The sequence below is a fragment of the Chiloscyllium plagiosum genome, unplaced genomic scaffold (genome assembly GCF_037043375.1).
Source record: "Chiloscyllium plagiosum isolate Xiang-an unplaced genomic scaffold, Cpla_swu_hap1 HiC_scaffold_35, whole genome shotgun sequence".
NCBI lineage: Eukaryota > Metazoa > Chordata > Chondrichthyes > Orectolobiformes > Hemiscylliidae > Chiloscyllium > Chiloscyllium plagiosum.
Window position 1 is genome coordinate 25503453 of NW_028270173.1, and position 24233 is coordinate 25527685.

A 24233-nucleotide genomic window follows, 5' to 3' on the forward strand; every position below is an offset into this window, starting at 1 on the left:
ATAATCGAACCTCTGTCTCGGTAGTGTTGCAAGCACTTTTTGGGTAAAGGTCCCCAACATACGATTCCAAGGGGAACATAGTGGATAAACATTGACACATCTTTCACCCAGAATGCTTTCTTTTATTCCAAACCATGCCCATAGTCTCAGTTGTAATTCATAGAAGATGGTTCATTCCACCTCATGTGACCTAATAACTAAAACTTTCACCACCTTATAAATCCCTGTCTTTATACACACACAGAATAGGAAAAATATATTATCTGGGGAGGTACAAAAAACTGGAAAGTCAGTTCAGTAAACTTCACTTCCCAATTCTCATGTTGAGATGATCCAACTTCACCTCGCTCAGCCTTTGGTATTCTTTCTTGGAATATTCCATGGTGTTTTTTAAGTACAGACTGACTGATTCACTTATCAATTCAAAATTCACATCTCACTACTACAGGAAATGTAACTGGTTTTCTTCAAGTTTAATTTGAGTGTTTTCACTACAAAGTACAGGCAGCTTCTACTGGGGAAAACAGTAGCACACTCTCCTGTATATTCCCCTCTCTCTTCCCCACTCTCTGTTGGTGTCTCTGTCACTTCTTTCCAATTCCAACCTGCCTTTTTAGCTGAGAACCAATCGGCTTTCCTTGTAGACAACTCTTCGGCTCTGATCATTGGCACATTTCATTAACTCATAGACACAAAAAACAGAGTTCATAATCTGCATAGAAATTCTTGCTGTGCTTTTGTGCAGCTATCCTGATAAATTTCCATTTTTCAAAACAGTTCTTTCTCCTTACAGTCCACATGTTTTAAAGGGACAGAAATAAAAATAACACTGCTCATATCTCTTGGACTGTGGAGCCAATTTGACAAGTCTGCCAACATGAATATTTACAGGTATATGCTCTCTGAATTCTAAAAATCTGTATATTTCTCAACACACTTGATTTGGAAGATTCACTAACCTTCCACTGAGGTAACTATTCTCTGAACTGTCTTGTATCTTCCTGGTTTGGAGAAACTAAAATACATTCTAACGTGTACACTGGTGTCTGATGAACAGAGCTGGAAAAATCCCTACTTCGGAACTGAAAATTAAGGAACATTCACTCATCTTAGCTTACTTTTAAGTTCAGAAAAATCTAATGGTCCTGCATGTTTCCCTATTGCATGTTAAATACCACTGTGCATAAATATCCTTCTATTAACGCAATGGATGCTTTCCGTCACCTGTTTTCTGATACATATTATATTAAGTGACTGTTCCAGAAGGACTCTCTGACCTTGTCTTCTTTGAAAAAAGCCCCTTGTGAAAATAACCAACACTTATATGCCATTATTTTGAAATCAAACCCCAAAGTGATAAATGTATATAAATGACACTATTTTCATCATGATGTATTGATCTGTATTTTGTGTCGAAGAGTGGGACATGAACTGACAACATTCTGATTTAGGGTGAGAGAGTTACCCTTGGAGCCTCAGCTGACATTTCAGTGGGCTTGGAGATTGTGTAGTCAGATAGAAGGGAGCCCCTGCATCATCTTCAAATGTTTGCCATTTGTTCTTTATCCACTAAATTGAGTTAAATTATAAAGGACTAAATATGTCTTCCTCTGGCAAGAGTTAATTAAAGACCAATCATTTCCTTCCCTTTTAGGTCAGCAATCCAGAACTCGACTTGGGTTAATTCTGGCTGGTGTTCTGTGTTTGACAGTAGTTGTGTTGATCACTGTTCTTGTGCGGTGAGTATTCAGAATATAGATTTGCCAACAATACCGACTTGTAGAGGAAGTGACAAACTTTTACAAACCAAGAGGTTTAGCATAAAAATCAGGAGGATTTAGTGTAAACCAGTGAAGTTTAACAATTATAAACAACATTATTGATTTATTTAATCTCCACAGATGAGGTCACTTTGTAATGGTATTACTGCATCTGAAAACAGATTTGGAAAAATCTGTTTCGAAGTCCTACCTGTTAATCAGCATATTAGTGAAGAATCTATTCTGCCATCACAGTTACATAATATGATACTCTTTGTTAAAAAAAAAGTGTACATTTTTTTTGGTGTGGTGGTATATTACTGTTTACTCATGAAGTCCAAGTTACCGTACCTATATGCATTGTTACATTATCTCTAACTCCAAACTATAACATAATGATGGTAGAAGCTCCAAAGTTATTTCTATCACCAGGAATCTCTCCCTTTCCCACTACCAGCTATTCCCACATATTAGAAGGTTTTACAGGTTTATACTCGGCTGCATTATGAACACGCCTCCCTTGGGATGGTACACACTAAAACCCCTAGCGTTTAGTTTAGAAACAGGGCCATTTACTACTGCACCATGAGATCGCCCTGGCAGTTCTTTACAGCTATTCAACTAGTTGCAGTCCTTTGTTCTTTCCATAAAGCCCATCATTTATTTACTTTTTCAAGTATTTATTCAATTCCCTTTGATTGTTACTGTTGCATTGTTTCCCATCACAGGTTCATGAACACAGTTAACTAGCATGTGAAGTCCACCATTTGCTATCAATTTAGAAAGTTTTGTTTGTTAAGTAGCAGATTAGATACAGTGAATGAGACAGAGAAATATGATTCATGACAGATGGGAACTATTTACTCAACAGAGAAGTGGAGACAGTGCTATTGGAATGGTGGAATGCTTAGCCTTGATGTCTCACAGTCTTTGGCTGTTTTTGGTACTAACAGTCTTCCCTGCACTGTTGTTGGGACCTCCTGGTCCTCTCCCAAGATGATGGTGCCTCGTGTCTGGATCCTCACTGTCCCCCTCCCCACCTACCTCTGGCGGTAGCCCTTATTTTGGCGGCTGGCATGTATGCTGTGTCAATCATCTGTCCAAACACTTTCAGCCAATGACCATGGGGGTTTACTGCTGATGCAGGATCACCATTGTCCCCATAATTGTCCATTTGAAGATTAAGTTATCAGTCAGCTGGTCAGGATCAATTAGCTCAGTTGGTTGGATGGCCAATGAAGGACTTACACCCGACTCTCCTGCTCCTCGGATGCTGCCTGAACTGCTGTGATTTTCCAGCGCCACATTCTGACTCTCCAGCATCTGCAATCCTCACTTTTTCCTGGATGGCTGGTTTGCCACACAGTGATGCTAACAGTGTGGGTTCAATTCTCATGTTGGCTGAGGTTACCATGAAGGGTTCTCCATCTCCACATCCCCCCCTTGCTTGGGACATGGTACCTTCAGCTTAAAATGCCACCAATTGTCTCTCTGTATGATCTGGTAAAACTTTCGCCACTTTACCTTTAGTTGTTATTCTTTCAAAGACTAGATGTCCTATTTTCCTAAAGATTGCATTGTTAAGGGGATAACATGATGCCTGATAAATCTTTGGCATCAGTCTAACAGAATTTTATGTTTTTGGTGATTCCTATGATTTTTCCTTTGTTTTCATCTGATAGAAATAATTTATATTTCTACAAGGCTATTTGTTGTTGCAACACTCATGCTACACAGGAAGTAGTGTGGAATATGGAATATTCTGAAATATGGAATTTTAAAAGAATTCAGTTTTAAAGAGCGTCACAATTCAACAGCCCCTGCTATTGGCTCCTCACATCCTGACTCTTACTAACTTATTTATTTCTAAGATCCAAGTTCAGTTCCCTGATTTCTTTATAATGTATTAAAGCTACAGGAATGGATTATATCAAAATCAGGGTGGCTATGACACATAAAACCATCATTCTTAGGGCCCGGGTGTCCTTGGAGAAGGAGCATGCAGTGTCCACCAACACCCTGGAGTTGTTCAGGGAGAGGTGGGCGCCGCAGGGAGTGGAGTGCATTATTTCTCCCTCCAACTCTATTTTGATTTAGTCCCTACCCTCCCCTTCACTGTTTTGATCACACAGCATTGTCCTTTGATGTGAAGGGCAGTGTTTGTCACTGGCCACTCGGGTGTTTTCCTATCTTCCTGGTGGTGGAAATTGAATAAATATTCGTGCACTTTGTGTCTTTCACTGTGTCTCACACCTGCACACACACACACCATGGGTGCTGGGGAAAAAATAAGCACTACCGCACTTAGGTGGTAGTGTGGGGGTTAAAAAAAAACAAACAGGAGATTATGTTGGAGCCTGGGTGTCGGAAAAAAAAATAACTATAAGAGTTAGCAAAGAAAAAAAATAAACAGGGAATTACCACACAACATTGCCCTTTGATGCGAAGGGCAGTGCTTGTCACTGGCCACTTGGGTGTTTTCCCTTTTGAGAGTTGGATTAAAAAAACCCCATCATTCTCAATCCCAAAGGGTCTGACTGACATTAAATGCCATGTAATACCAAGTGTATATTCTTAGCTTTGGGGGTTCTTTCTTAATTTTTCTTTGTACAACGGGATCATTTTAAGCAGCTTTTTTTTCCTGAGGTTCTGCTTCTATCTAGGATTGACTTGAGGTTTAGCGACATGGGTTAATTGAATGGCCAGTTTGTGGAATGCAACAAAATGCCTCTTTCTGCATGGAGCCAGTAATTATTCAGTTTTGTGATGTTTCATAAGGATACAGGGCCCAGGAAGTGACTTCTTGGTATAGCTGCCTCACTGCTTTAGGTGCCTAAGTACGCTTCCCAATGGGACAAATATCCTCCCAGTATTTAATTGTCCTGGCATTAGTTGTATTGCAGTACGTTCATATCTGGAGTTATATTTACATTGCATGTTATTCTCCCCAATTTCTGAACATTCATTTTGGCAGTCAAGGGTAAACCCTCAGGCTGGGCTGTTTGGATTTCTAACAGCATAGGTAAACCCCTCCACTTTCCGAATAACATTCTGTACTTGGGCTGTGCCATGTCTGATTCTGATTTATCAGGATTGGAGAAGGCATTGCATATGATGATTGGACTTCCTGGATTGTAATCCCAATGGATTCCAATGTGGATACTTCCCATTTGTCGTCATCTTGGACGAGGGTTACTATCAGGCCACCGGGGCTGTAGAAAGGGCAAGATCATGCGTTCCTTCTGCTAGTTAGGGCAGTCTGTGCTCTCTAACTGTGTTTTGTTTTGTATAACTAGTGAGCCATTCATAAATTATATTGTAATTTATAAAGGATGAAATCCAATTGTCCTTCATGTCCCTACATCCAGCCAAGATTTGGACAAACGTGTAGCTGTAATAAATGGAGCCAGCAATAGTTTTCGATATGTTTTCTTTCTGTCCCTCCTTTATCCTGAACACTGATTGCTCCCTCAATCTGATGGAATGATCCCAGCTAGAGTTATACAGTCATAGAGGTGAACAGTACGGAAATTTTCAGATCTTATTGTGCTGTTGGGGACTTTCTATATCCACCCAATTTCTGTCAGCATTTTCTGCTGCTCCGATTCAACCTTCCAGGCTGCCTTTCCTTTCCCTCCCTTCCTTTTGTCAGGCCTGCTTTACTTAGTTTTCATTTTCATTCCAGCTTCCCCAGCTGTCCCTACACTAGGCTATTGGCCAGGAATTCACTCACACTTTCCAGTTGACCGTAATGTTTCAGGTATTTGGATGGCCACAGTTCCGGAGGGACGGAATGCTGCCAATGTGGTTGTTTTTATCAAACCCAATGACTTCTGCACCCCATCTGATACAATGTATCAATTCATTTGGGGCTATTTCAGAATATAATATCAACTTTGCAAAGTCGGAGGCTGTGCCTTTGGCACTTCCTTAAGGTCCCCCAGAGGTTGAAGGTAGCCCTAATTTTCCCTTTAAGTGGTCATGGGTGGGTTTCTGATACCGAGGTATTTTTTATTACCCCCATGTTTGATCGGTTATTTTGGACTTAACTTTGTTCACCTGCTCAACAATATTAGGCAGGATCTCTTCAGAGATGGGAGGCTCTTCCAATTTTGTTTTTGGGCCAAGGAGCCCTTATTAACATGAATGTCCTTCCTCGTTTGCTTTATCCCATGAGTATGCTTCCTGTAGTGTTTCCCAGGTCAACGTTGCGGAAACTTATGGGTTGGTTTGGTTCCTTTGTCTGGCGTCATGGGAGGCCCCTCATCAAACTTACTAAATTGCGGTTGCCTCCAGGATGGGGAGGAGTTGATTTCCCAGACATCAGGAGGTATCAATTGAGTTCCCTGCTGTCCTTTGTCTGCAAATGAGCAGGTAACGCTGCAGGCTCAATATGGCTGGATATTGAGGCCTCCCAGGCAAAGTGCCCTCTTTATTAACCTGTTGTTCATGGATAAGATGAGGACAGTTCTGGACCACTGCCGGAACCCCATTGTCATTAGTATGGTGAGGGTTGCTTATCCAAGACTTCGCCACTCACCTCCATAGTTGGTATGCCGGGATTCCGATCAGGGATGATGGATTCAGGCTTCAAACAATGTGCATGGAGAGGATTTTCTAGTTTGGGAGACTTGTTTGAGGGGGGAGGTTATGATGTCCATAGAGCTGCAAATACGGACTGCCCAGGAGAGATCCTTTCCATTTTCTTCAGGTTAGGGATTTCATTCAGAAGAAGACTACACTTCTCACTAAGCCCTATTGGCCTGATACAGAGAGGTTGTTGCTACATGCCACAATACCTTTTCGGTTAGTGCCCTCTATCGCTTGCTGGATGGCAGGGCCTGGCAGGATATTAACCAGTTACGTGAAGTCTGGGAGCAAGAGCTTGGAGTGGAGATCTCTTCTGAAACATGGGAGGACATATGGGAGAATGTGCATAAGATCTCAATCTGTAATAGGACATATGCAGTTAAAAGTTCTGCACAGAGTTCATTTGGCATCAGACCATCTGGCAAAGTTTAAAAAAGGGGCATTTCCAATGTGCCCCAAATGTAAAGTAAGTGTAGGTACTCTTACCCATTGTTTCTGAACATGCCACAGGCTCTGCGTTTATTGGAGCGCTATGGCGGGAGAGATAGGGAGGACCGAAGTTAAAGTAGACCTGACATCTCTCCTTCTAGGTCTTCCAAATTTATCATCTTTAGACGGGTGTGGAAAGAAACAATTCAATATTCTTACTTACTGTGCACGGAAGAGTATTGTGGTGAATTGGGTGTCTGAGAACCTGCCGGGTTTGCTGGGATGGCGAAAATTAATGATGGAGCACATTCCCTTGGATTTTCTCACAAATATGGTGCACCATACAACAGACCTTTTTTTATAAAGCGAAAGTCAGTACTGCAGATGTTGGAGATTTGAGTCAAGAGTGTGGTGCTGGATTGGCTCAGCAGATCAGGCAGCATCCGAGGAGCAGGAAAATCGACGTTTCGGGCAAAAGCCCTTCATCAGGAATGAGCCTCAGGGTTGGAGAGATAAATGGGAGGGGGGGTGGAGCTGGGGAGAAGGTAGCTGAGAGTGCAATAGATTAGATTCCCTACAGCGAGGAAGCAGGCCCTTCGGCCCAACCAGTCCACGCTGACCCTCTGAAGGGTAACCCATCCAGACCGGTTTCCCTCTGACTAATGCAGCTAACATTTTGGGCAATTTAGCATAGTCAATTCACCTGACCTGAACATCTTTGGACTGTGGGAGGAAACCCATGCAGGCACAGGGAGAATGTGCAAACTCCACAAAGAGAGTCGCCCAAGGCTAGAATCGAACATGGGACCCTGGTGCTGTGAGGTAGCAGTGCTAACCACTGTGCCACCATAGTTGGATGGAGGTGGGGTAAAGGTGATAGGTCAGAGGGGAGGATGGTACAGACAGGTGGGAAGGAAGATTGACAGATGGGACAGGTCATGAGGACATTGCTGAGCTGGAAAGTTGGAACTGAGGTAAGGTGGAGAAGGAGAAATGAAAAAACTGTTGAAATCTGCATTGATGTCATGGGGTTGGAGGATCCTGAGGTGGAAGATGAGGTGTACTTCCTCCAGGCGTCAGGTGGTAAGGGAGTGGCAATGGGGGAGGCCCAGGACCTGCATGTCCTCGGCAGAGTGGGAGGGGGAGTTGATCGGTATGATTGTCCTGGAGATGTGCTCTGAAACGCTCTGCAAGTAGGCGTCCTGTCTCCCCAATGTTGAGGAGACCGCATCGGGAGCAACAGATACAGTAAATGACATGCGTGGAAGTGTAGGTGAAACTTTGGTGGATGTGGAAGGCTCCTTTGGGGCCTTGGACGGAGGTGAGGGAGGAGATGTAGATGCAGGTTTTGCAATTCCTGCGGTGGCAGGGGAAGGTGGTGGGAGGGGAGGGTGGTATGTTGGGGGGCATAGACCTGAGGAGATAATCGTGAAGGGAATGGTCTTTACAGAAAGCGGATAGGGGTAGGGAGGGAAATATATCTTTGGTGGTGGAGTTCGTTTGTAAGTGGCGGAAGTGGTGGAGGATGATGCAATGTATACTGGAGTTGGTGGGGTGGAAAGTGAGGACCAAGGGGGTCCTGTCCTTGTTGTGGTTTGAGGGTGGAGGTGTGGGAAGTGGATGAGATGCACTGGAGGACTTCTACCACATGGGAGAGGAAATTACAGTCTTTAAAGAAGGAGGCCATCTGGTGTATTCTGTGGTCTGGTCCTCCTGGGAGCAGATGCGGCGGAGGTGGAGGAATTGGGAATAAGGGATAGCATTTTTGCAGGAGGCAGGGTGGGAGGAGGTGTAGTCTAGGTAGCTGTGGGAGTCAGTGGGTTTGCAGAAAATGTCAGTGTTGAGTCAGTCACCGTTGATGGAAATGGAAAGGCCCAGGAAGGGGATAGAGGTGTCAGAGATGGTCCAGGTGAACTTAAGACATTTTTGAGTTATTTGGATACAGATTTGTCTGCTATTGTAACTAGGGCATTCATTTAACCAGGATGTTAGGTTTGCTGAGAACTGGACCCTGGAAGGGGGACTCCTGAGTGAATATGGGTATATATACAACGCTCCTGTGTTTTGTTGAGGAGCTTTGCACCGAGCACTGTTATTTTGTGTTTTTTTGTTTTTTTTTAAGTCACTTACTTATTTATTGGTGTTGTTTTGCACAGTGTTTGGTTTTGTTTTGTTTCATAGGGTAGGTTAATACTTAGTAGACAGTAGTTGTATCGTAATTTGCATTTTTTTATTATACTGTTTTTTTTATAACTTTATACTTTTATAAAGTCAAAAAAGATTTTTTTTTTGCTAATAAATATATTTACAAAAGTTAAATTCAAATTGTGCTTTGACAGTGTTCAAACCCAAGACTCGGGATCAATAACTGGACATGTGAATTAACAGTCCAGTAATAATACCAATAGGCCACAACCTTCCTCGATAGAGTCTCCTATGATTTTAACTATCTTTGGTTGACCATGCCCTGCAGTAGCAGGGCCACAGGTGAATGAGGAAGTAGGTAAGGATTCTCACCTGCCAGCTCCATCATAGCTTGCTAAGCAGGTGGTGTTATGTGGGCTATTAGCCACATGGGTAGAATGTTGACCCATTGTGTGGGAAAATTCTCTTGGAAATTTTTCAATTCGGACGTTCAGTTGCCCCTTTCCACCGCCCCGATGAGTGGGGTTGGTGTGTCACATGCAGCCTATAACCAATTTTCATTTGGCACTTCAAAGAAGACATTTCTGGTGAAGTGGGAGCCCTGGTCACTGTCAACCTGGAATAGCAATTCCCACCTGCAGAACACCTCAGGCAGGTCATAGCTTGGCTTTAGTGAGGACATTTATTTTTAAACTGGGGGAGGTTTGGAATGTCAGTATCTTGATTTAGACTTATATTTAGATTTTATTGTCACGTGTCCTCAAGTACAGGAATGGAATGGAAACTTTGTAATGTCGCCACACAAGATGACATCTTAAGTACCTGCATTAGGAAAACATAGGCCGAGAATTGGCAAGAGGCCATAGGGTAGGATCTATCTGGGTGGGTGCCCAAGGCCCATCAGGGGGAGGTGCCTACTGTATCGGTGCCCAGTTCATAGGATTTATGCTGGAGTCGATGGAGCCAGCTCTGTATCTGCTTTTCAGCCTGATACCAGCCACAATTCAGATTTTCTCTTGGGTAACTTTTGCCAAATAATGTCCCCCAGTTGAGCGAGTCTGTAGAAACATAGAAAATAGGAACAGAATAGACTATTCAGGCCTTCGAGACTGTTCTGTTATTCACTATGATCATGGCTGAGATTTAGAGCCACATTCCAACTTTATCTCCATAATCACTCTTGCCCTAAGAAGCATATCTAACTCTTTTTTTGAAAACATTCAATGTTTTGGCCTCAGCTGCTTTCTGTGGTGGAGAACTCCACAGGCTCCACTCTCTGGGTGAAGAAATGTCTCCTCATCTCAGTCCAAAATGTGGACTGTGACCCCTGGCTCTGGCTCTGGACTCCCCGGTCATTGGGAGCATCCTTCCTGCATTTGCCCTGTCTTGTCCTTTTAGAATTTTATAGGGATCCATGATCAAGGGCGCACAAGCAACTGGAGATCAGGGAACACCATGAGGGTGGGGCTTGTCGTCAGCCCAATTTGATAGAGGCCTGCTGAGCCCAAAGAGTGGGAGTCAGCACAGGCTCCCCCTGTTGGTGCCAGGCAACTATGACTGTGAAGGTGTCGGACATTGCCTGCAAGATAGTGAGATCAACACTATTAGTAATGGAGTTGGGCATTGAGAGTTTTATCGAGGTGGGAGCTGTTATGGGGGCTTGCCTAGTTACTCAGTCTGCCACAAAATTGCCGTTGGCAAGGGGCTCTCATCAATAGGAGCAGGCTCTCACCAAGCCTACAAAAAAATGCTCTGTTCAGTCTTTGATGTCATGTCGAGGTTTCGGATCAAGTCAGAGTGCAAAATGGGTTTACCATCAAATGTGCAAAAATAATTCCGTGCACGCAGTGACGTTGAAAGCTGGGTTTTAATAGTGTACACACTGTCATACCAGATGTGACCAGGAATGCAGGTGCCTGGGCGTATTGAGCAGAGTATGAGTGTAAACTGAAACTTGAAAGGGTTCAGAAAAGATTTACAAGGATGTTAATAAGGTTGGAAGGTTTGAGGTATAGGGAGAGGCTGAATAGGCTGGGGCTGTTTTCCCTGGAGAGCCGGAGGCTGAGGTGTGACCTTACAGAGGTTTATAAAACCATGAGAGGCATGGATAGGATAAATAGACAAAGTCTTTTCCTCAGGGTGGGGGAGTCCAGAATTAGAGGGCATAGTTTTAAGGTGAGAGAGGAAAGATTTAAAAGGGACCTAAAGGGTAACATTTTCATGCAGAAGATGGTGTGAATATGGAATGAGCTGCCAGAGAATGTGGTAGAAGCCGCTACAATTACAACAGTTTTTTTTAGATTAGATTCCCTCCAGTGTAGAAACAGGCCCTTCGGCCCAACCGACCCTCTGAGGAGCAACCCACCCAGACCCATTCCCCTACATTTACCCCATTCGCCTAACACTACGGGCAATTTAGCATGGCCAATTCACCTAACCTGCACATTTTTGGACTGTGGGAGGCAACCGGAGCACCCGGAGGAAACCCACGCAGACACGGGGAGAATGTGCAAACTCCACACAGACAGTTGCCTGAGGTGGGAATTGAACCCGGGTCTCTGGCAGTGTGAAGCAGCAGTGCTAACCACTGTGCTACCGTAAAAAGCATCTTGATGGGTATATGAATAGGAAGTGTTTTTTTTATTTCAAAAATATACTTTATTCATAAAATAATTTGATGGTCTGTACAGTTGGTCATGCCATACATATGTAAACATGTACATACAGAGATCAGAATTTATCATTTTTATACAGGTCTATACATTTTTCAATCATATGCCCATATGATTAGCTGAGGCGTCTGCAGAGCCCAAATGACTGCATGGGCCCCCTGTTCTTCGTTAGGCAGGCAGACTTTACACAGTGGTCTTTCCCCACCGCGCCATGGCGGCAGCTGCCCCAAGCTTCAGCGCATCCCTCAACACGTAGTCCTGGACCTTGGAATGTGTCAGTCTGCAACACTCAGTCGGGGTCAACTCCTTCAGCTGGAAGATCAGCAGGTTTCAGACCACCCGGAAGTGTTGCAAATGGGACTCAATTTATTTAGGATATCTGGTCAGTGTGGATGAATTGGACCGAAGGTACTGGTTCCTGTACATCACTGTAACTCTATGACTGTACTAAAAAAAGAACTGCATACGCTACAAATCTAAAACTAGCAAAAGCAGAAATTGCTGATGTATCTCAGCAAATCTGGTACCGTGTGCAAAGAGTTTTGGAAAATGACACACTCATTCAAGAAAGTATGTGAGGATATTCCAACTAAGTACAGACTGGTCAGTTTTACACGAATGATAAATAAGAGTTTAGAAGTAATAGTCAGGAACTAAAAAAAAACAAGCATTAGGAGAGTTTGCTGTTGCTGGGAATGGTATTGTCTAGAAGAGAGATATTTGAATCTTCTGGAAATATATAAAATGATGAATTGGGGTCACACAGTGCAGGCAGAGAGAATATTTGTAGAATGGTTAAGCCAGGGGTTGGGGAGGGTGTTTTACCATCCTATGGAATAATAATTCAACACTGAAGATAGACAGTTGCCCTGCCCTCCCTTAATCATCCCAGACTATATCATCTTGTTGACGGCAAAGATATTAGTAAAGTTAAATATAGAGCAATGGAATACATATTACACTCTGTAATTAAAGCTTTCCCAGATCTTTGAAAGGGCTTATTTTCGGTAACACGTACCAACATGTTTCTAACTAAGCTTTTGTATCTCAGTACATGTGACAATAATTATTCAAGTGAAATCAAATATGGCTCACAAAAATGTAAAGCTTCTGTAATGCGGCACGGTGGCACAGTGGTTAGCACTGCTGCCTCACAGCGCCAGAGACCCAGGTTCAATTCCCGCCTCAGGCGACTCTCTGTGTGGAGTTTGCATGTTCTCCCCGTGTCTGCGTGGGTTTCCTCCCACAGTCCAAAAAATGTGCAGGTTAGGTGAATTGGCCATGCTAAATTGCCTGTAGTGTTAGGTGTAGGGGAATGGGTCTGGGTGGGTCGGTGTGGACTTGTTGGGCCGAAGGGCCTGTTTCCACACTGTAAATAATCTAATCTAAAAAAAAAAGAACTAAAATAATGTGGGGCATAAACCTGGACCTAGCCAGATGGTGCAAAATGATTGTTTTTTTTCTTTGCTTTCTGTCACATTTCTCATGAATAGGAAGGGTTTCAAGAGATATGGACGGAATGCTGGTAATTGGGTTAGATTAATTTAGAATATCTAGTCAGTATGGACGAGTTGGACCGAAGGGTCTGTTTCCATACTGTACATCTCTATGACTCTATCTGTAATAAGTTACAGATCACGAGAAAAGAAAATGAGAAAAACTAAGTGCTAGAGTTAGCTTTATTTCTTTCTTCACGTAACTCACATCATTTGGATCCATAAGAGGAGCAGAATAAAAGGTGATGTCATTCCTTGATGGTCCTATACATTAGATGGACATGAATATTAGCTGACACGTTATTCAGTATCGGTTTAATTTATGTACAGACAATCTGTGGGTTGGAAATGGCTTCCGTTCACAAGTCGATGTGTTGACAATGTGGGACCAAATGAAGTAGCTGTTTGTGAGTACTCGAAATGTTCGTATGTTGGATATTTAAAATTACTCCCCTGTATGATGTGGTGTTTATAAATCGGGAACTCCTGTACGTTGATAATGCACAACCAATATTCCATCTCAGTTTGCAGATGGCTGTGTGTATTTGTTCCTCAATTCTCTCTCCACACTGACTTTTGTGGAAGTGGAAGTCAGAAGTGGATCATAGCAACCAGCTACCCCTCCCCCATACCAGCTGTCCTCTCCATTTAAATCTCAATGACTCAGCCTGCACCAGGGATTTTATCAATCTGTCTTTCTCCCTATCACATTCCCGATAAGTGCTTCCTGCTGCTTCTGACAGCTCATTACCTTAAACTCATTATTAATGATTTAGATGCAAAAACTAAGTGTGATATCTCCAGGCAACACAAAGCCGATTGGAAGGGCGTGCTGTGAGGGGGACGCAGAGATGCCACAGTGTGATTTGAACAAGTCGAGTGAGAGTGAGTGGGCAAATCTATGCAGATGATGTTTCATGTGCACAAATGACAGGTTACCACTTTGGTAGGAAAATCAGGAAGGCAGATTATTATCTGAATGATGACAGTTTAGGAAAGGCGAGGTGGAATGAGGCCTGGTGTCTTTGGCACTCAGTCACTGAAAGTCAGTGTGCATTATACAGTTGGTGGTGAAGAAGGAAAATGGCATTTTGGCCTTCATGGCAAAAGGATTCAGTACAGGAGCAGGGCTGTCTTGCTGCAATTGTATAGTGCACTGATGAGACCACACTAGTGTGCTGTTTTGGTCTCCTTCTCTGAGGAAAGATATGGAGCGAATGCAGCAAAACTTTACCAGATGGATTCCTGCGTTAATAGGACGGTCATCCCGTTCCACCCTCAGTCGAAGCAAAATGCTCAGAGACACAGTGTGGTTTTGCCTCCTTCATCTTTATTCCAGGCCCTGGAGGGAGAGAGAACAATCACCCATGTGCACAGGGACATGAGTTCATAGTCTTCCCTCTCAAACAGCAGTGCCTTAATGAATTATATAATCATTTTACAGAGAGGAGCATCCAGATAAGGCAACATATATATTGATTGAGTGACCGTTACAATCAGCGAGTGTCAATCGTAAAGATTAAGCCAAGTGCTGTTACACAATGAATGTTCTTAACCTTAACGGTAGCTCAGTGGTTAGCATTGCTGCTTCACAGCACCAGGGTCCCAGGTTTGATTCCGCTCAGTCCAACTCGTCCATGCTGACCAGATATCCTAACCTAATCTAGTCCCATTTGTCAGCACTTGCCCTATATCCTTCCAAACCCTTCCTATTCACGTATCCATCCAGATGCCTTTTAAATGCTGTAATTGTACCAGCCTCCACCACTTCCTCTAGCAGTTCATTCCATACACGCACCGTCCTCTGCGTAAAAATGTTGCCCCTTAGGTCTCTTTTATATCTTTCCCCTCTCACCCTAAACCTATGCCCTGTAGTTCTGGATTCCCCCACCCCAGGGAAAAGACTTTTTCTATTTACACTATCCATGCCCCCTCATGATTTTATACATCTCTATAAGGTCACCCCTCAGCTTCCAATGCTCCAGGGAAAACAGCCCTAGCCTATTTAGCCTCTCCCTAGATGCACAAATCCTCAAACCCTGGCAACATTCTTGTAAATCCTTTCTGAACCTTTTCAAGTTTCACAACATCCTGCCGATAGGAGGGAGACCAGAATTTCGTTGACAGAAAATCCTGTCTTGTTCATGGTGTTCCTTTATTGCCATTGTACTCAGCCTGGCCTTTGCCAGAGTCTAGACCCACTGCAATGTGGTTGACTCTTAACTGCCTGATGAAACAGCCGCTCAATTCCAGGACAATTAAGGCAGAGGGAATAATTACCAGCAATACCCACATCATTCCTGTGCAAGAATTAAAAATGTCATCTGTAACAGCCGATCACAATGAAACATTCTCATAGACACAAACTCTGGGAAGTTCTAAGTCATAAGAATCCATTTACATTTAACTTTAAGTCAAGTTATTGGGAAACATCTAGATGGGATTGATCAGACAGGGTAGATGCAGGAAGGATTTTCATGATGGAGTTTAAAACCAGGGATCACCATCTGAGGATTTGGGGTAGGCCATTTAGGATAGAAATGAGGAAAAATGTCTTCACCCAGAGAGTGGTGAGCCTATGGAATTCTCTGCCACAGAAAGTGGTTGAGGCCACGACATTAAATATTTTGAGAAATGATTGAGATATAGTGTAGATTTGGAGTAGTTTTTTTTGTTGGTACAAATGTGATGGGCTGAATAGCAGCATGATTTTATGATTCTGTGCCTCTTAGGGCTAAAAAGGATAAAAGATTACAGGGAGAAAGCGGGAACAAGCTACTGAATTGGGTAATCAGCTCTGATATGCTGGATGGCAGAACAGGCTGAGAGAGCTGAATGGTCTACTGCCCACTTCTATGTTTCTATTAAGGGGGCGTTGGATGGTTATTTAAATGGAGATAATGTGCAAGGGTATGCGGAGAAAGCAGGAAACTGGCAGAAGGTAATGTGCTCAATTCAAGAGCCAGTGCAATCAAGATGGGCCGAATGGTCTCATTCTGCACCGTAACACCTCTATGAACTGACATTGTAGCATTCGCAGTCACTGACTTTTGTTTTGCAGAAAAGCCATAGAGTCATACAACATGGAAACAGCCCTTCGGCCCAACTCGTCTCATATCAACTAGGTTTCATAGAATCCATAGAATCCCTTTCCGAAACTGAACTAGTCTCGTTTGCCTGTGTTTGGCCCACGTTCCTCTAAATCTTTCCTATCCATGTGCCCATCCAAATGCCTTTCAAAAGTTGTAATTGTACCACTTCCTCTGGCAGCTGGTTCCATACACTGTCTGTGGGAAAATGTTGCCGCTTAGGTCACTTTTAAATTTCACCCACTCACCTTAAACCTGTGCCCTCTAGTTTTAGACTCCCATACCTTGGGGAAAAGGACCTTGGCTATTCACCCTATTCACGTCCCTCATGATTTTATAAAGCTCGACAAGGTTACGTCTTAGCCTCCTCTGATTTAATGAATTCCAGGGTCTTGTCAGATGTGGGAGTTTAAAGAGAGCTTAAGGGTTACTGCGGATTATATCTGCCATAAATGCTGTTGGATGCGAATCTTATTAGATCGAGTGGATCGGTTGGAGAGACAGATAGAAGCGATGAGGAATTTGCAACAGCAACAGTATGTGATGGATGGCAGTTATAGGAAGGTGGGGAAAGTCTAAGATAGTGTCACATAGATGGGTTAACCCCAGGAAGGGTAAGAGAGGTAGGCAGCTAGTGCAGGAGTCTTTTGTGGATATACCCATTTCAAACAGGTATGCTGTTTTGGAAAATGTAGGGCGTGATAGATTCTCAGGGGAACGTAGCACGAACAGCCAAGTTTCTGGTATTGAGACTAGCTCGAATGCAACGAGGGGTATGTCGGCTTCCAAGAGATCAATTGTGTTAGGGGATTCTATAGTCAAAGGTACAGACAGACATTTCTGTGGCCAGCAGAGAAAAATCAGAATGGTGTGTTGTTTCCCTGGTGCCAGGATCAAGGATGTCTCAGAGAGGGTGCAGAATGTTCTCATGGGGGAGAGGGGCCAGCAGGAGGTCATTGTCCACATTGGAACCAACGACATTGGAAGGGAAAAGGTTGAGATTCTGAAGGGAGATTACAGAGAGTTAGATAGAAATTTAAAAAGGAGGTCCTCAAGGGTAGTAATACCTGGATTACTCCCAGTGCTACGAGCTAGTGAGGGCTGGAATAGGAGGATAGAGCAGGTGAATGCATGGCTGAGGAGCTGGTGTATGGGAGAAGGATTCACATTGTTGGATCATTGGAATCTCTTTTGGGGTAGAGATGACCTGTACAAGAAGGACGGATTGCACCTAAATTGGAAGGGGACTAATATACTGGCAGGGAAATTTGCTCGAACTGCTCGGGAGGATTTAAACTAGTAAGGTGGGCGGGGGGGGGGGGGGGGGGGGGTGGGACCCGGGGAGGTGGGACCCAGGGAGATAGTGAAGATAGAGATCGATCTGAGATGGGTACAGCTGAGAACAGAAGTGAGTCAAACAGTCAGGGCAGGCAGAGACAAGGTAGGATTAATAAATTAAACTACATTTATTTCACTGCAAGGGGCCTAACAGGGAAGGCAGATGAACTCAGGGCATGGTTAGGAACATGGGACTGGGATATCATAGCAATTAGGGAAACATGGCTCAGGGATGGGCAGACTGGCAGCTTAATGTTCCAGGATACAAATGCTACAGGAAGGATAGAAAGGGAGGCAAGAGAGGAGGGGGAGTGGCATTTTTGATAAGGGATAGCAATACAGCTGTGCTGAGGGAGGATATTCCCGGAAATACATCCAGGGAAGTTATTTGGGTGGAACTGAGAAATAAGAAAGGGATGATCACCTTATTGAGATTGTAAGGAGAATCCAAAGAGTTTTTACAAATATATTAAGGACAAAAGGATAACTAGGGAGAGAATAGGGCCCCTCAAAGATCAGCAAGGTGGCCTTTGTGTGGAGCCACAGAAAATGGGAGAGATACTAAATGAATATTTTTCATTAGTATTTAATGTGGAAGATATAGACTGTAGGGAAATAGATGGTGACATCTTGCAAAATGTCCAGATTATAGAGGAGGAAGTGCTGGATGTCTTGAAATGGTTAAAGGTGGATAAATCGCCAGGACCTGATCAGGTGTACCCGAGAACTATGTGGGAAGCTAGAGAAGTAATTGCTGGGCCTCTTGCTGAGATATTTGTATCATCAATAGTCACAGGTGAGGTGCCAGAAGACTGGAGGTTGGCAAACGTGGTGCCACTGTTTAAGAAGGGCGGTAAAGACAAGCCAGGGAACTATAGACCGGTGAGCCTGACCTCGGTGGTGGGCAAGTTTAGATTAGATTACTTACAGTGTGGAAACAGGCCCTTCGGCCCAACAAGTCCACACCGCCCCTCCGAAGCGCAACCCACCCATACCCCTACATTTACCCCTTACCTAACACTACGGGCAATTTAGCATGGCCAATTCACCTGACCTGCACATCTTTTGGACTGTGGGAGGAAACCGGAGCACCCAGAGGAAACCCACGCAGACACGGGGAGAACGTGCAAACTCCACACAGTCAGTCGCCTGAGGCGGGAATTGAACCCGGGTCTCTGGTGCTGTGAGGCAGCAGTGCTAACCACTGTGCCACCGTGCCGCCCTAAGTTATTGGAGGGAATCCTGAGGGACAGGATGTAAATGTATTTGGAAAGGCAAGGACTGATTCAGGATAGTCAACATGGCTTTGTGCGTGGGAAAGCATGTCTCACAAGCTTGATTGAGTTTTTTGAAGAAGTGACAAAGAAGATTGATGAGGGCAGAGTAGTAGATGTGATCTATATGGACTTCAGTAAGGCGATCAACAAGGTTCCCCATGGGAGACTGATTAGCAAGGTTAGATCTCATGGAATACAGGGAGAACTAGCCATTTGGATACAGAACTGGCTCAAAGGTAGAAGACAGGGGGTGGTGGTGGAGGGTAGTTTTTCAGACTGGAGGCCAGTGACCAGTGGAGTGCCACAAGGATCGGTGCTGGGTCCTCTACTTTTTGTCATTTACATAAATTATTTGGATGCGAGTATAAAAGGTACAGTTAGTAAGTTTGCAGATGACACCAAAATTGGAGGTGTAGTGGACAGCGAAGAGAGTTACCTCAGATTACAACAGGATCTGGACCAGATGGGCCAATGGGCTGAGAAGTGGCAGATGGAGTTTAATTCAGATAAATGCAAGGTGCTGCATTTTGGGAAAGCAAATCTTAGCAGGGCTTTTACACTTAATGGTAAGGTCCTAGGGAGTGTTACTGAACAGAGAGACCTTGGAGTGCAGGTTCATAGCTCCTTGAAAGCAGGTAGATAGGATAGTGAAGGAGGCGTTTGGTATGCTTCCCTTTATTGGTCAGAGTATTGAGTACAGGAGTTGGGAGGTCATGTTGCAGCTGTATAGGGCATTGGTTAGGCCACTGTTGGAATATTGCGTGCAATTCTGGTCTCCTTCCTATCGGAAAGATGTTGTGAAACTTGAAAGGATTCAGAAAAGATTTACAAGGATGTTGCCAGGGTTGGAGGATCTGAGCTACAGGGAGTGGCTGTACAAGCTGGGGCTGTTTTCCCTGGAACGTCGGAGGCTGAGGGGTGACCTTATAGCGGTTTACAAAATTATGAGGGGCATGGATAGGATAAATAGACAAAGTCTTTTCCCTGGGGTCGGGGTGTCCAGAACTAGAGGGCATAGGTTTAGGGTGAGAGGGGAAAGATATAAAAGAGAGCTAAGGGGCAACTTTTTCACACAGAGGGTGGTACGTGTATGGAATGAGCTGCCAGAGGATGTGGTGGAGGCTGGTACAATTGCAACATTTAAGAGGCATTTGGATGGATATATGAATAGGAAGGGTTTGGAGGGATATGGGCTGGGTGCTGGCAGATGGGACTAGATTGGGTTGGGATATCTGGTCGGCATGGACAGGTTGGACCGAAGGGTCTGTTTCCATGCTGTATATCTCTATGACTCTATAATTATGCTGAGAGACACAGATATGGACAGTGCTTGGGGCAGTGGCTGTCATATTCCTCCTCTTGCCTCGAAGTCTGTAACTGTGGGAGCCAGTTACAGGACTATTTTTTAATTTCAAAAGTATACGTTATTCATAAAAACATCTTTATATATCATCACAAACACAGTACAGTAGCATATCAAAGAAACAAGCAAACATTGGAGCTTGATGCTATCTAAGAAAACAAACCACAGGTGTCTCTTACTTGTGCAAGATTATATTTGCATACAATGAGGTACCAGGAGGATTCTATAACTGAACAAATCCCCATTTAACTCAAATGCAAATTGCTGTTCTGAAGTGAAGCAGCCTCAGTATGCTGGAGAAGTTTCTGACAGGACCCAGTCTGACCTAAAGAATCAATAATGGATGTCAGGTAATATAGAAATTGAGTATTGCTGAATAAGAGACATTTTGTCAAGTCTTACGTCTTTCACTCATTAGAATCAAACACGAAAGTACCAATTCAAAGAGAAAACCAACATTGGTGGTTCGCACTGCTGCCTCACAGCGCCAGAGACCCGGGTTCAATCCCTGCCTCAGGCAACTGTCTGTGTGGAGTTTGCACATTCTTCCCGTGTCTGTATGGGTTTCCTCCAGGTGCTCCGGTTTCCTCCCACAGTCCAAAAATGTGCAGGTTAGGTGAACTGGCCGTGCTAAATTGCTCGTAGTGTTAGGTGAAGGGGGTAAACGTAGGGAAATGGGTCTGGGTGGTTTGCTGTTTGGAGGGTCGGTGTGGACTTGTTGGGCCGAAGGGCCTGTTTCCATACTGTAAGTAATCTAATCATTTAGACAGCATGAGAGAAGAATGCTGATTGGTTGGAAAGTGGACTCTGACACATGGAAAATACACGCACTGATGCTGATCGAATGTTAACTGCCAAGCTTTGTTTACATTGTAAGCCAGGCAGGCTGTCTCTGGTCAGGGTATTGCTCTGAGAAACGCACCAGCAAATAGCTACCATCTGTTTAAAGTTGAAACAGCTGTGGTGTCTGTATATGTTCTTTCTGTCTGCACAGAACAGGGTCCTGTGTTTTAATATGTAGCTTCCAGTCTAAGCCACATTGAGAGGAGGACCCGGTCAGGCTGGGAAGAAGGACCCGGTCAGGCTGGGAGAGTGGGCACAGAAGTGGCAGGTGGATTACAATGTGGGATTATGCTCTTTACTCTAGTGATGGAGAGGGATAAGTGTGCACTACAGGGCAAGAGTTATAGATGGGGGCAGGGAAATTATGATGCTGTGAGGCATGACTTAGGATGTGTGGCCTGGAAAAGTAAGCTTCAAGGCAAGGGTGTAATTGATATGTGGAGCTTGTTCAAGGAGCAACTATTGAGTGTCCTTGATAAGTATGTGCCCGTCAGGCAGGGAGGAAAGGATCGTGTGAGGGAGCCGTGGTTTAATAAGGAATTGGAATCCCTTGTTAAATGGAAGAGGGCGGCCTATGTAAAGATGAGGCGTGAAGGTTGAATTGGGGCGATTGAGAGTTATAAGGTAGCCAGGAAGGACCTGAAGAGAGAGCTAAGAGCAGCAAGGAGGGGACATGAAAGGTCCTTAGTTGGTAGGATTAGGGAAAACCCTAAGGCTTTCTATAGGTATGTCAGGAATAAAAGAATGACTAGGGTAGGAATAGGTCCAGTCAAGGATAGTAGTGGGAAGTTGCGTGTGGAGGCTGAAGAGATTGGGGAGACACTGAATGAATACTTTTCGTCAGTATTCAATCAGGAACAGGACATTGTTGTCAATGTGAGTACTGAGTCACAATTAAGTAGAATGGATGGCTTTGAGGTATGTAGAGAAGAGGTGTTGGAAATTCTGGAAAGGGTGAAAATAGATAAGTCCCCTGGGCCTGATGACATTTATCCTAGGATTCTCTGGGAAGCAAGGGAGGAGATTGCAGAGCCATTGGCCTTGATTTTTATGTCCTCGTTGTCTACAGGAGTAGTGCCAGAAGATTGGAGGGTAGCAAATGTGGTTCCCTTGTTCAAGAAGGGGAGTAGGGATAACCCTAGTAACTATAGGCCGGTGAGTCTCACTTCTGTTGTGGGCAAAATCTTAGAGAGAATTGTAAGGGATAGGATTTATGAACATCTGGATAGGAATAATGTGATCAAGGATAGTCAGCATGGTTTTGTGAAGGGCAGGTCGTGCCTCACAAACCTTATTGAATTCTTTGAGAAGGTGACTAAGGAGGTGGACGAGGGGAAAGCAGTAGATGTGGTGTATATGGATTTTAGTAAGGCGTTTGATAAGGTTCCCCATGGTAGACTACTGCAAAAAATACGGAGGTATGGCATTGAGGGTGAGTTGGAGGTTTGGATTAGCAGTTGGCTGGATGGAAGAAGACAGAGGGTAGTAGTTGATGGCAAAGGTTCATCTTGGAGTGCCGTCACTAGCGATGTTCCGCAAGGATCTGTTTTGGGACCATTGCTGTTTGTCATTTTTATAAATGACCTGGAGGAGGGGTTAGAAAGTTGGGTGAGCAAGTTTGCGGATGATACGAAAGTCGGAGGAGTTGTAGACAGTGAGGAAGGATGTGGCAGGTTACAGCGGGATATAGATAAGCTGCAGAACTGGGCAGAAAGGTGGCAAATGGAGTTCAATGTAGCTAAGTGTGAGGTGATTCACTTTGGTAAGAGTAATAAAAAGATGGGGTACTGGGCTAACGGTCGGATACTTGGTAGTGTGGATGAGCAGAGGGATCTTGGTGTCCATGTACACAAATCTTTGAAAGTTGCCACCCAGGTAAATAGTGCGGTGAAGAAGGCATATGGCGTACTGGCTTTTATTGGTAGAGGAATTGAGTTCCGGAGTACTGAGGTCATGTTGCAGTTGTATAAGACTCTGGTGCGGCCACATCTGGAGTATTGTGTGCAGTTTTGGTCACCATACTATAGGAAGGATGTGGAGGCACTGGAACGGGTGCAGAGGAGGTTTACCAGGATGTTGCCTGGTGTGGTAGAAAGATCGTATGAGGAAAGGCTGAGGCACTTGGGGTTGTTTTCATTGGAGAAAAGAAGGTTTAGGGGTGACTTGATAGAGGTGTATAAGATGATTCGGGGTTTAGATAGGGTCGACAGTGAGAATCTTTTTCCTCGTATGGAGTCAGCTATTACAAGGGGGCATAGCTTTAAATTAAGGGGGGGTAGGTATAGGACAGATGTTAGGGGTAGGTTCTTTACTCAGCGAGTCGTGAGTTCATGGAATGCCCTGCCAGTAGCAGTGGTGGACTCTCCCTCATTATGGGCATTTAAGCGGGCATTGGCTAGGCATATGGAGGATAGTGGGCTAGTGTAGGTTAGGTGGGCTTGGATCGGCGCAACATCGAGGGCCGAAGGGCCTGTACTGCGCTGAATTCTTCTATGTTCTATGTTCTATGAGAGCCTGGCTGTCAATCCTAATTTGGTGTAATTCTTCATCCTCTCGGGGACATCTTGCAATTGCCCAATTTACAGAATCGCATCTCATTTTGAACACTTTTGTTGTGCATCGTGCAAGAGCAGACTGGTTTGGTACGGTGTGTACCTTGCTTGTTGTGAACAATCAAAAGGGCGTGTTGTTTGTCGTGATCTTTGTCGTTGGAACTTACAGCCGACAGACCCAGCATCAGGACCCTCCTCTCATGCTGTATAAATATTGGTTTGGCGTTTGGCATTCTTGTGATTAGTCCAAGAATGAGTGTGTGAGAGGAGAAAAGCGTTGTCAAATATGTCTTCAACAGCTGTGAGCCATCAGCCATGATTTCTCCATACAACAATAACTGGACCAGAGTCACTATTTGCAGCATAATTCTCATGATCACAACCCATGTGTTTGTCTTCATGTACAGAGGAACCTCGACGATCCGAAAGACACGGGTGGGGGAGTATTTTGTTCGGATAATCGAATGTTTGCTTAATACAGTTTACCCAAGCTTCGGGACCTTGAGATCTTGTTCAGATAATCCGAAATTCAGATAATCAATATTCGGATAATCAAGGTTACCCTGTAATTCTTTCAGATCCTGAACCCACTCAGTGCTTTTCTTTTATCTTATCACATTTGCTGCATTGTCCAGCTCTCTCATGTGAAATATGGAGAGATATCACTCTAAACAACTCA

At 44.1% G+C, this 24233-nt stretch overlaps 1 protein-coding gene across 3 annotated transcripts in view; it reads left to right on the plus strand.

The window, feature by feature from the left end:
- Positions 1-24233, plus strand: part of LOC122541373 (hepatic and glial cell adhesion molecule-like) — a 69174-nt gene that overhangs the window by 29899 nt on the left and 15042 nt on the right. Inside the window, exons 4-5 of one of the 3 annotated variants that reach the window (XM_043678089.2) lie at positions 1655-1739; positions 2489-2902. The exons of 1 other annotated variant lie outside the window; for it this stretch is intronic. In XM_043678089.2, coding sequence (XP_043534024.2) covers positions 1655-1739; positions 2489-2510 — 107 coding nt within the window. In that variant the 3' untranslated portion in view covers positions 2511-2902. Of the gene's footprint in view, positions 1-1654; positions 1740-2488; positions 2903-24233 lie in introns of those variants that run through there. One more of the 3 variants, XM_043678088.2, reaches the window with a different exon arrangement.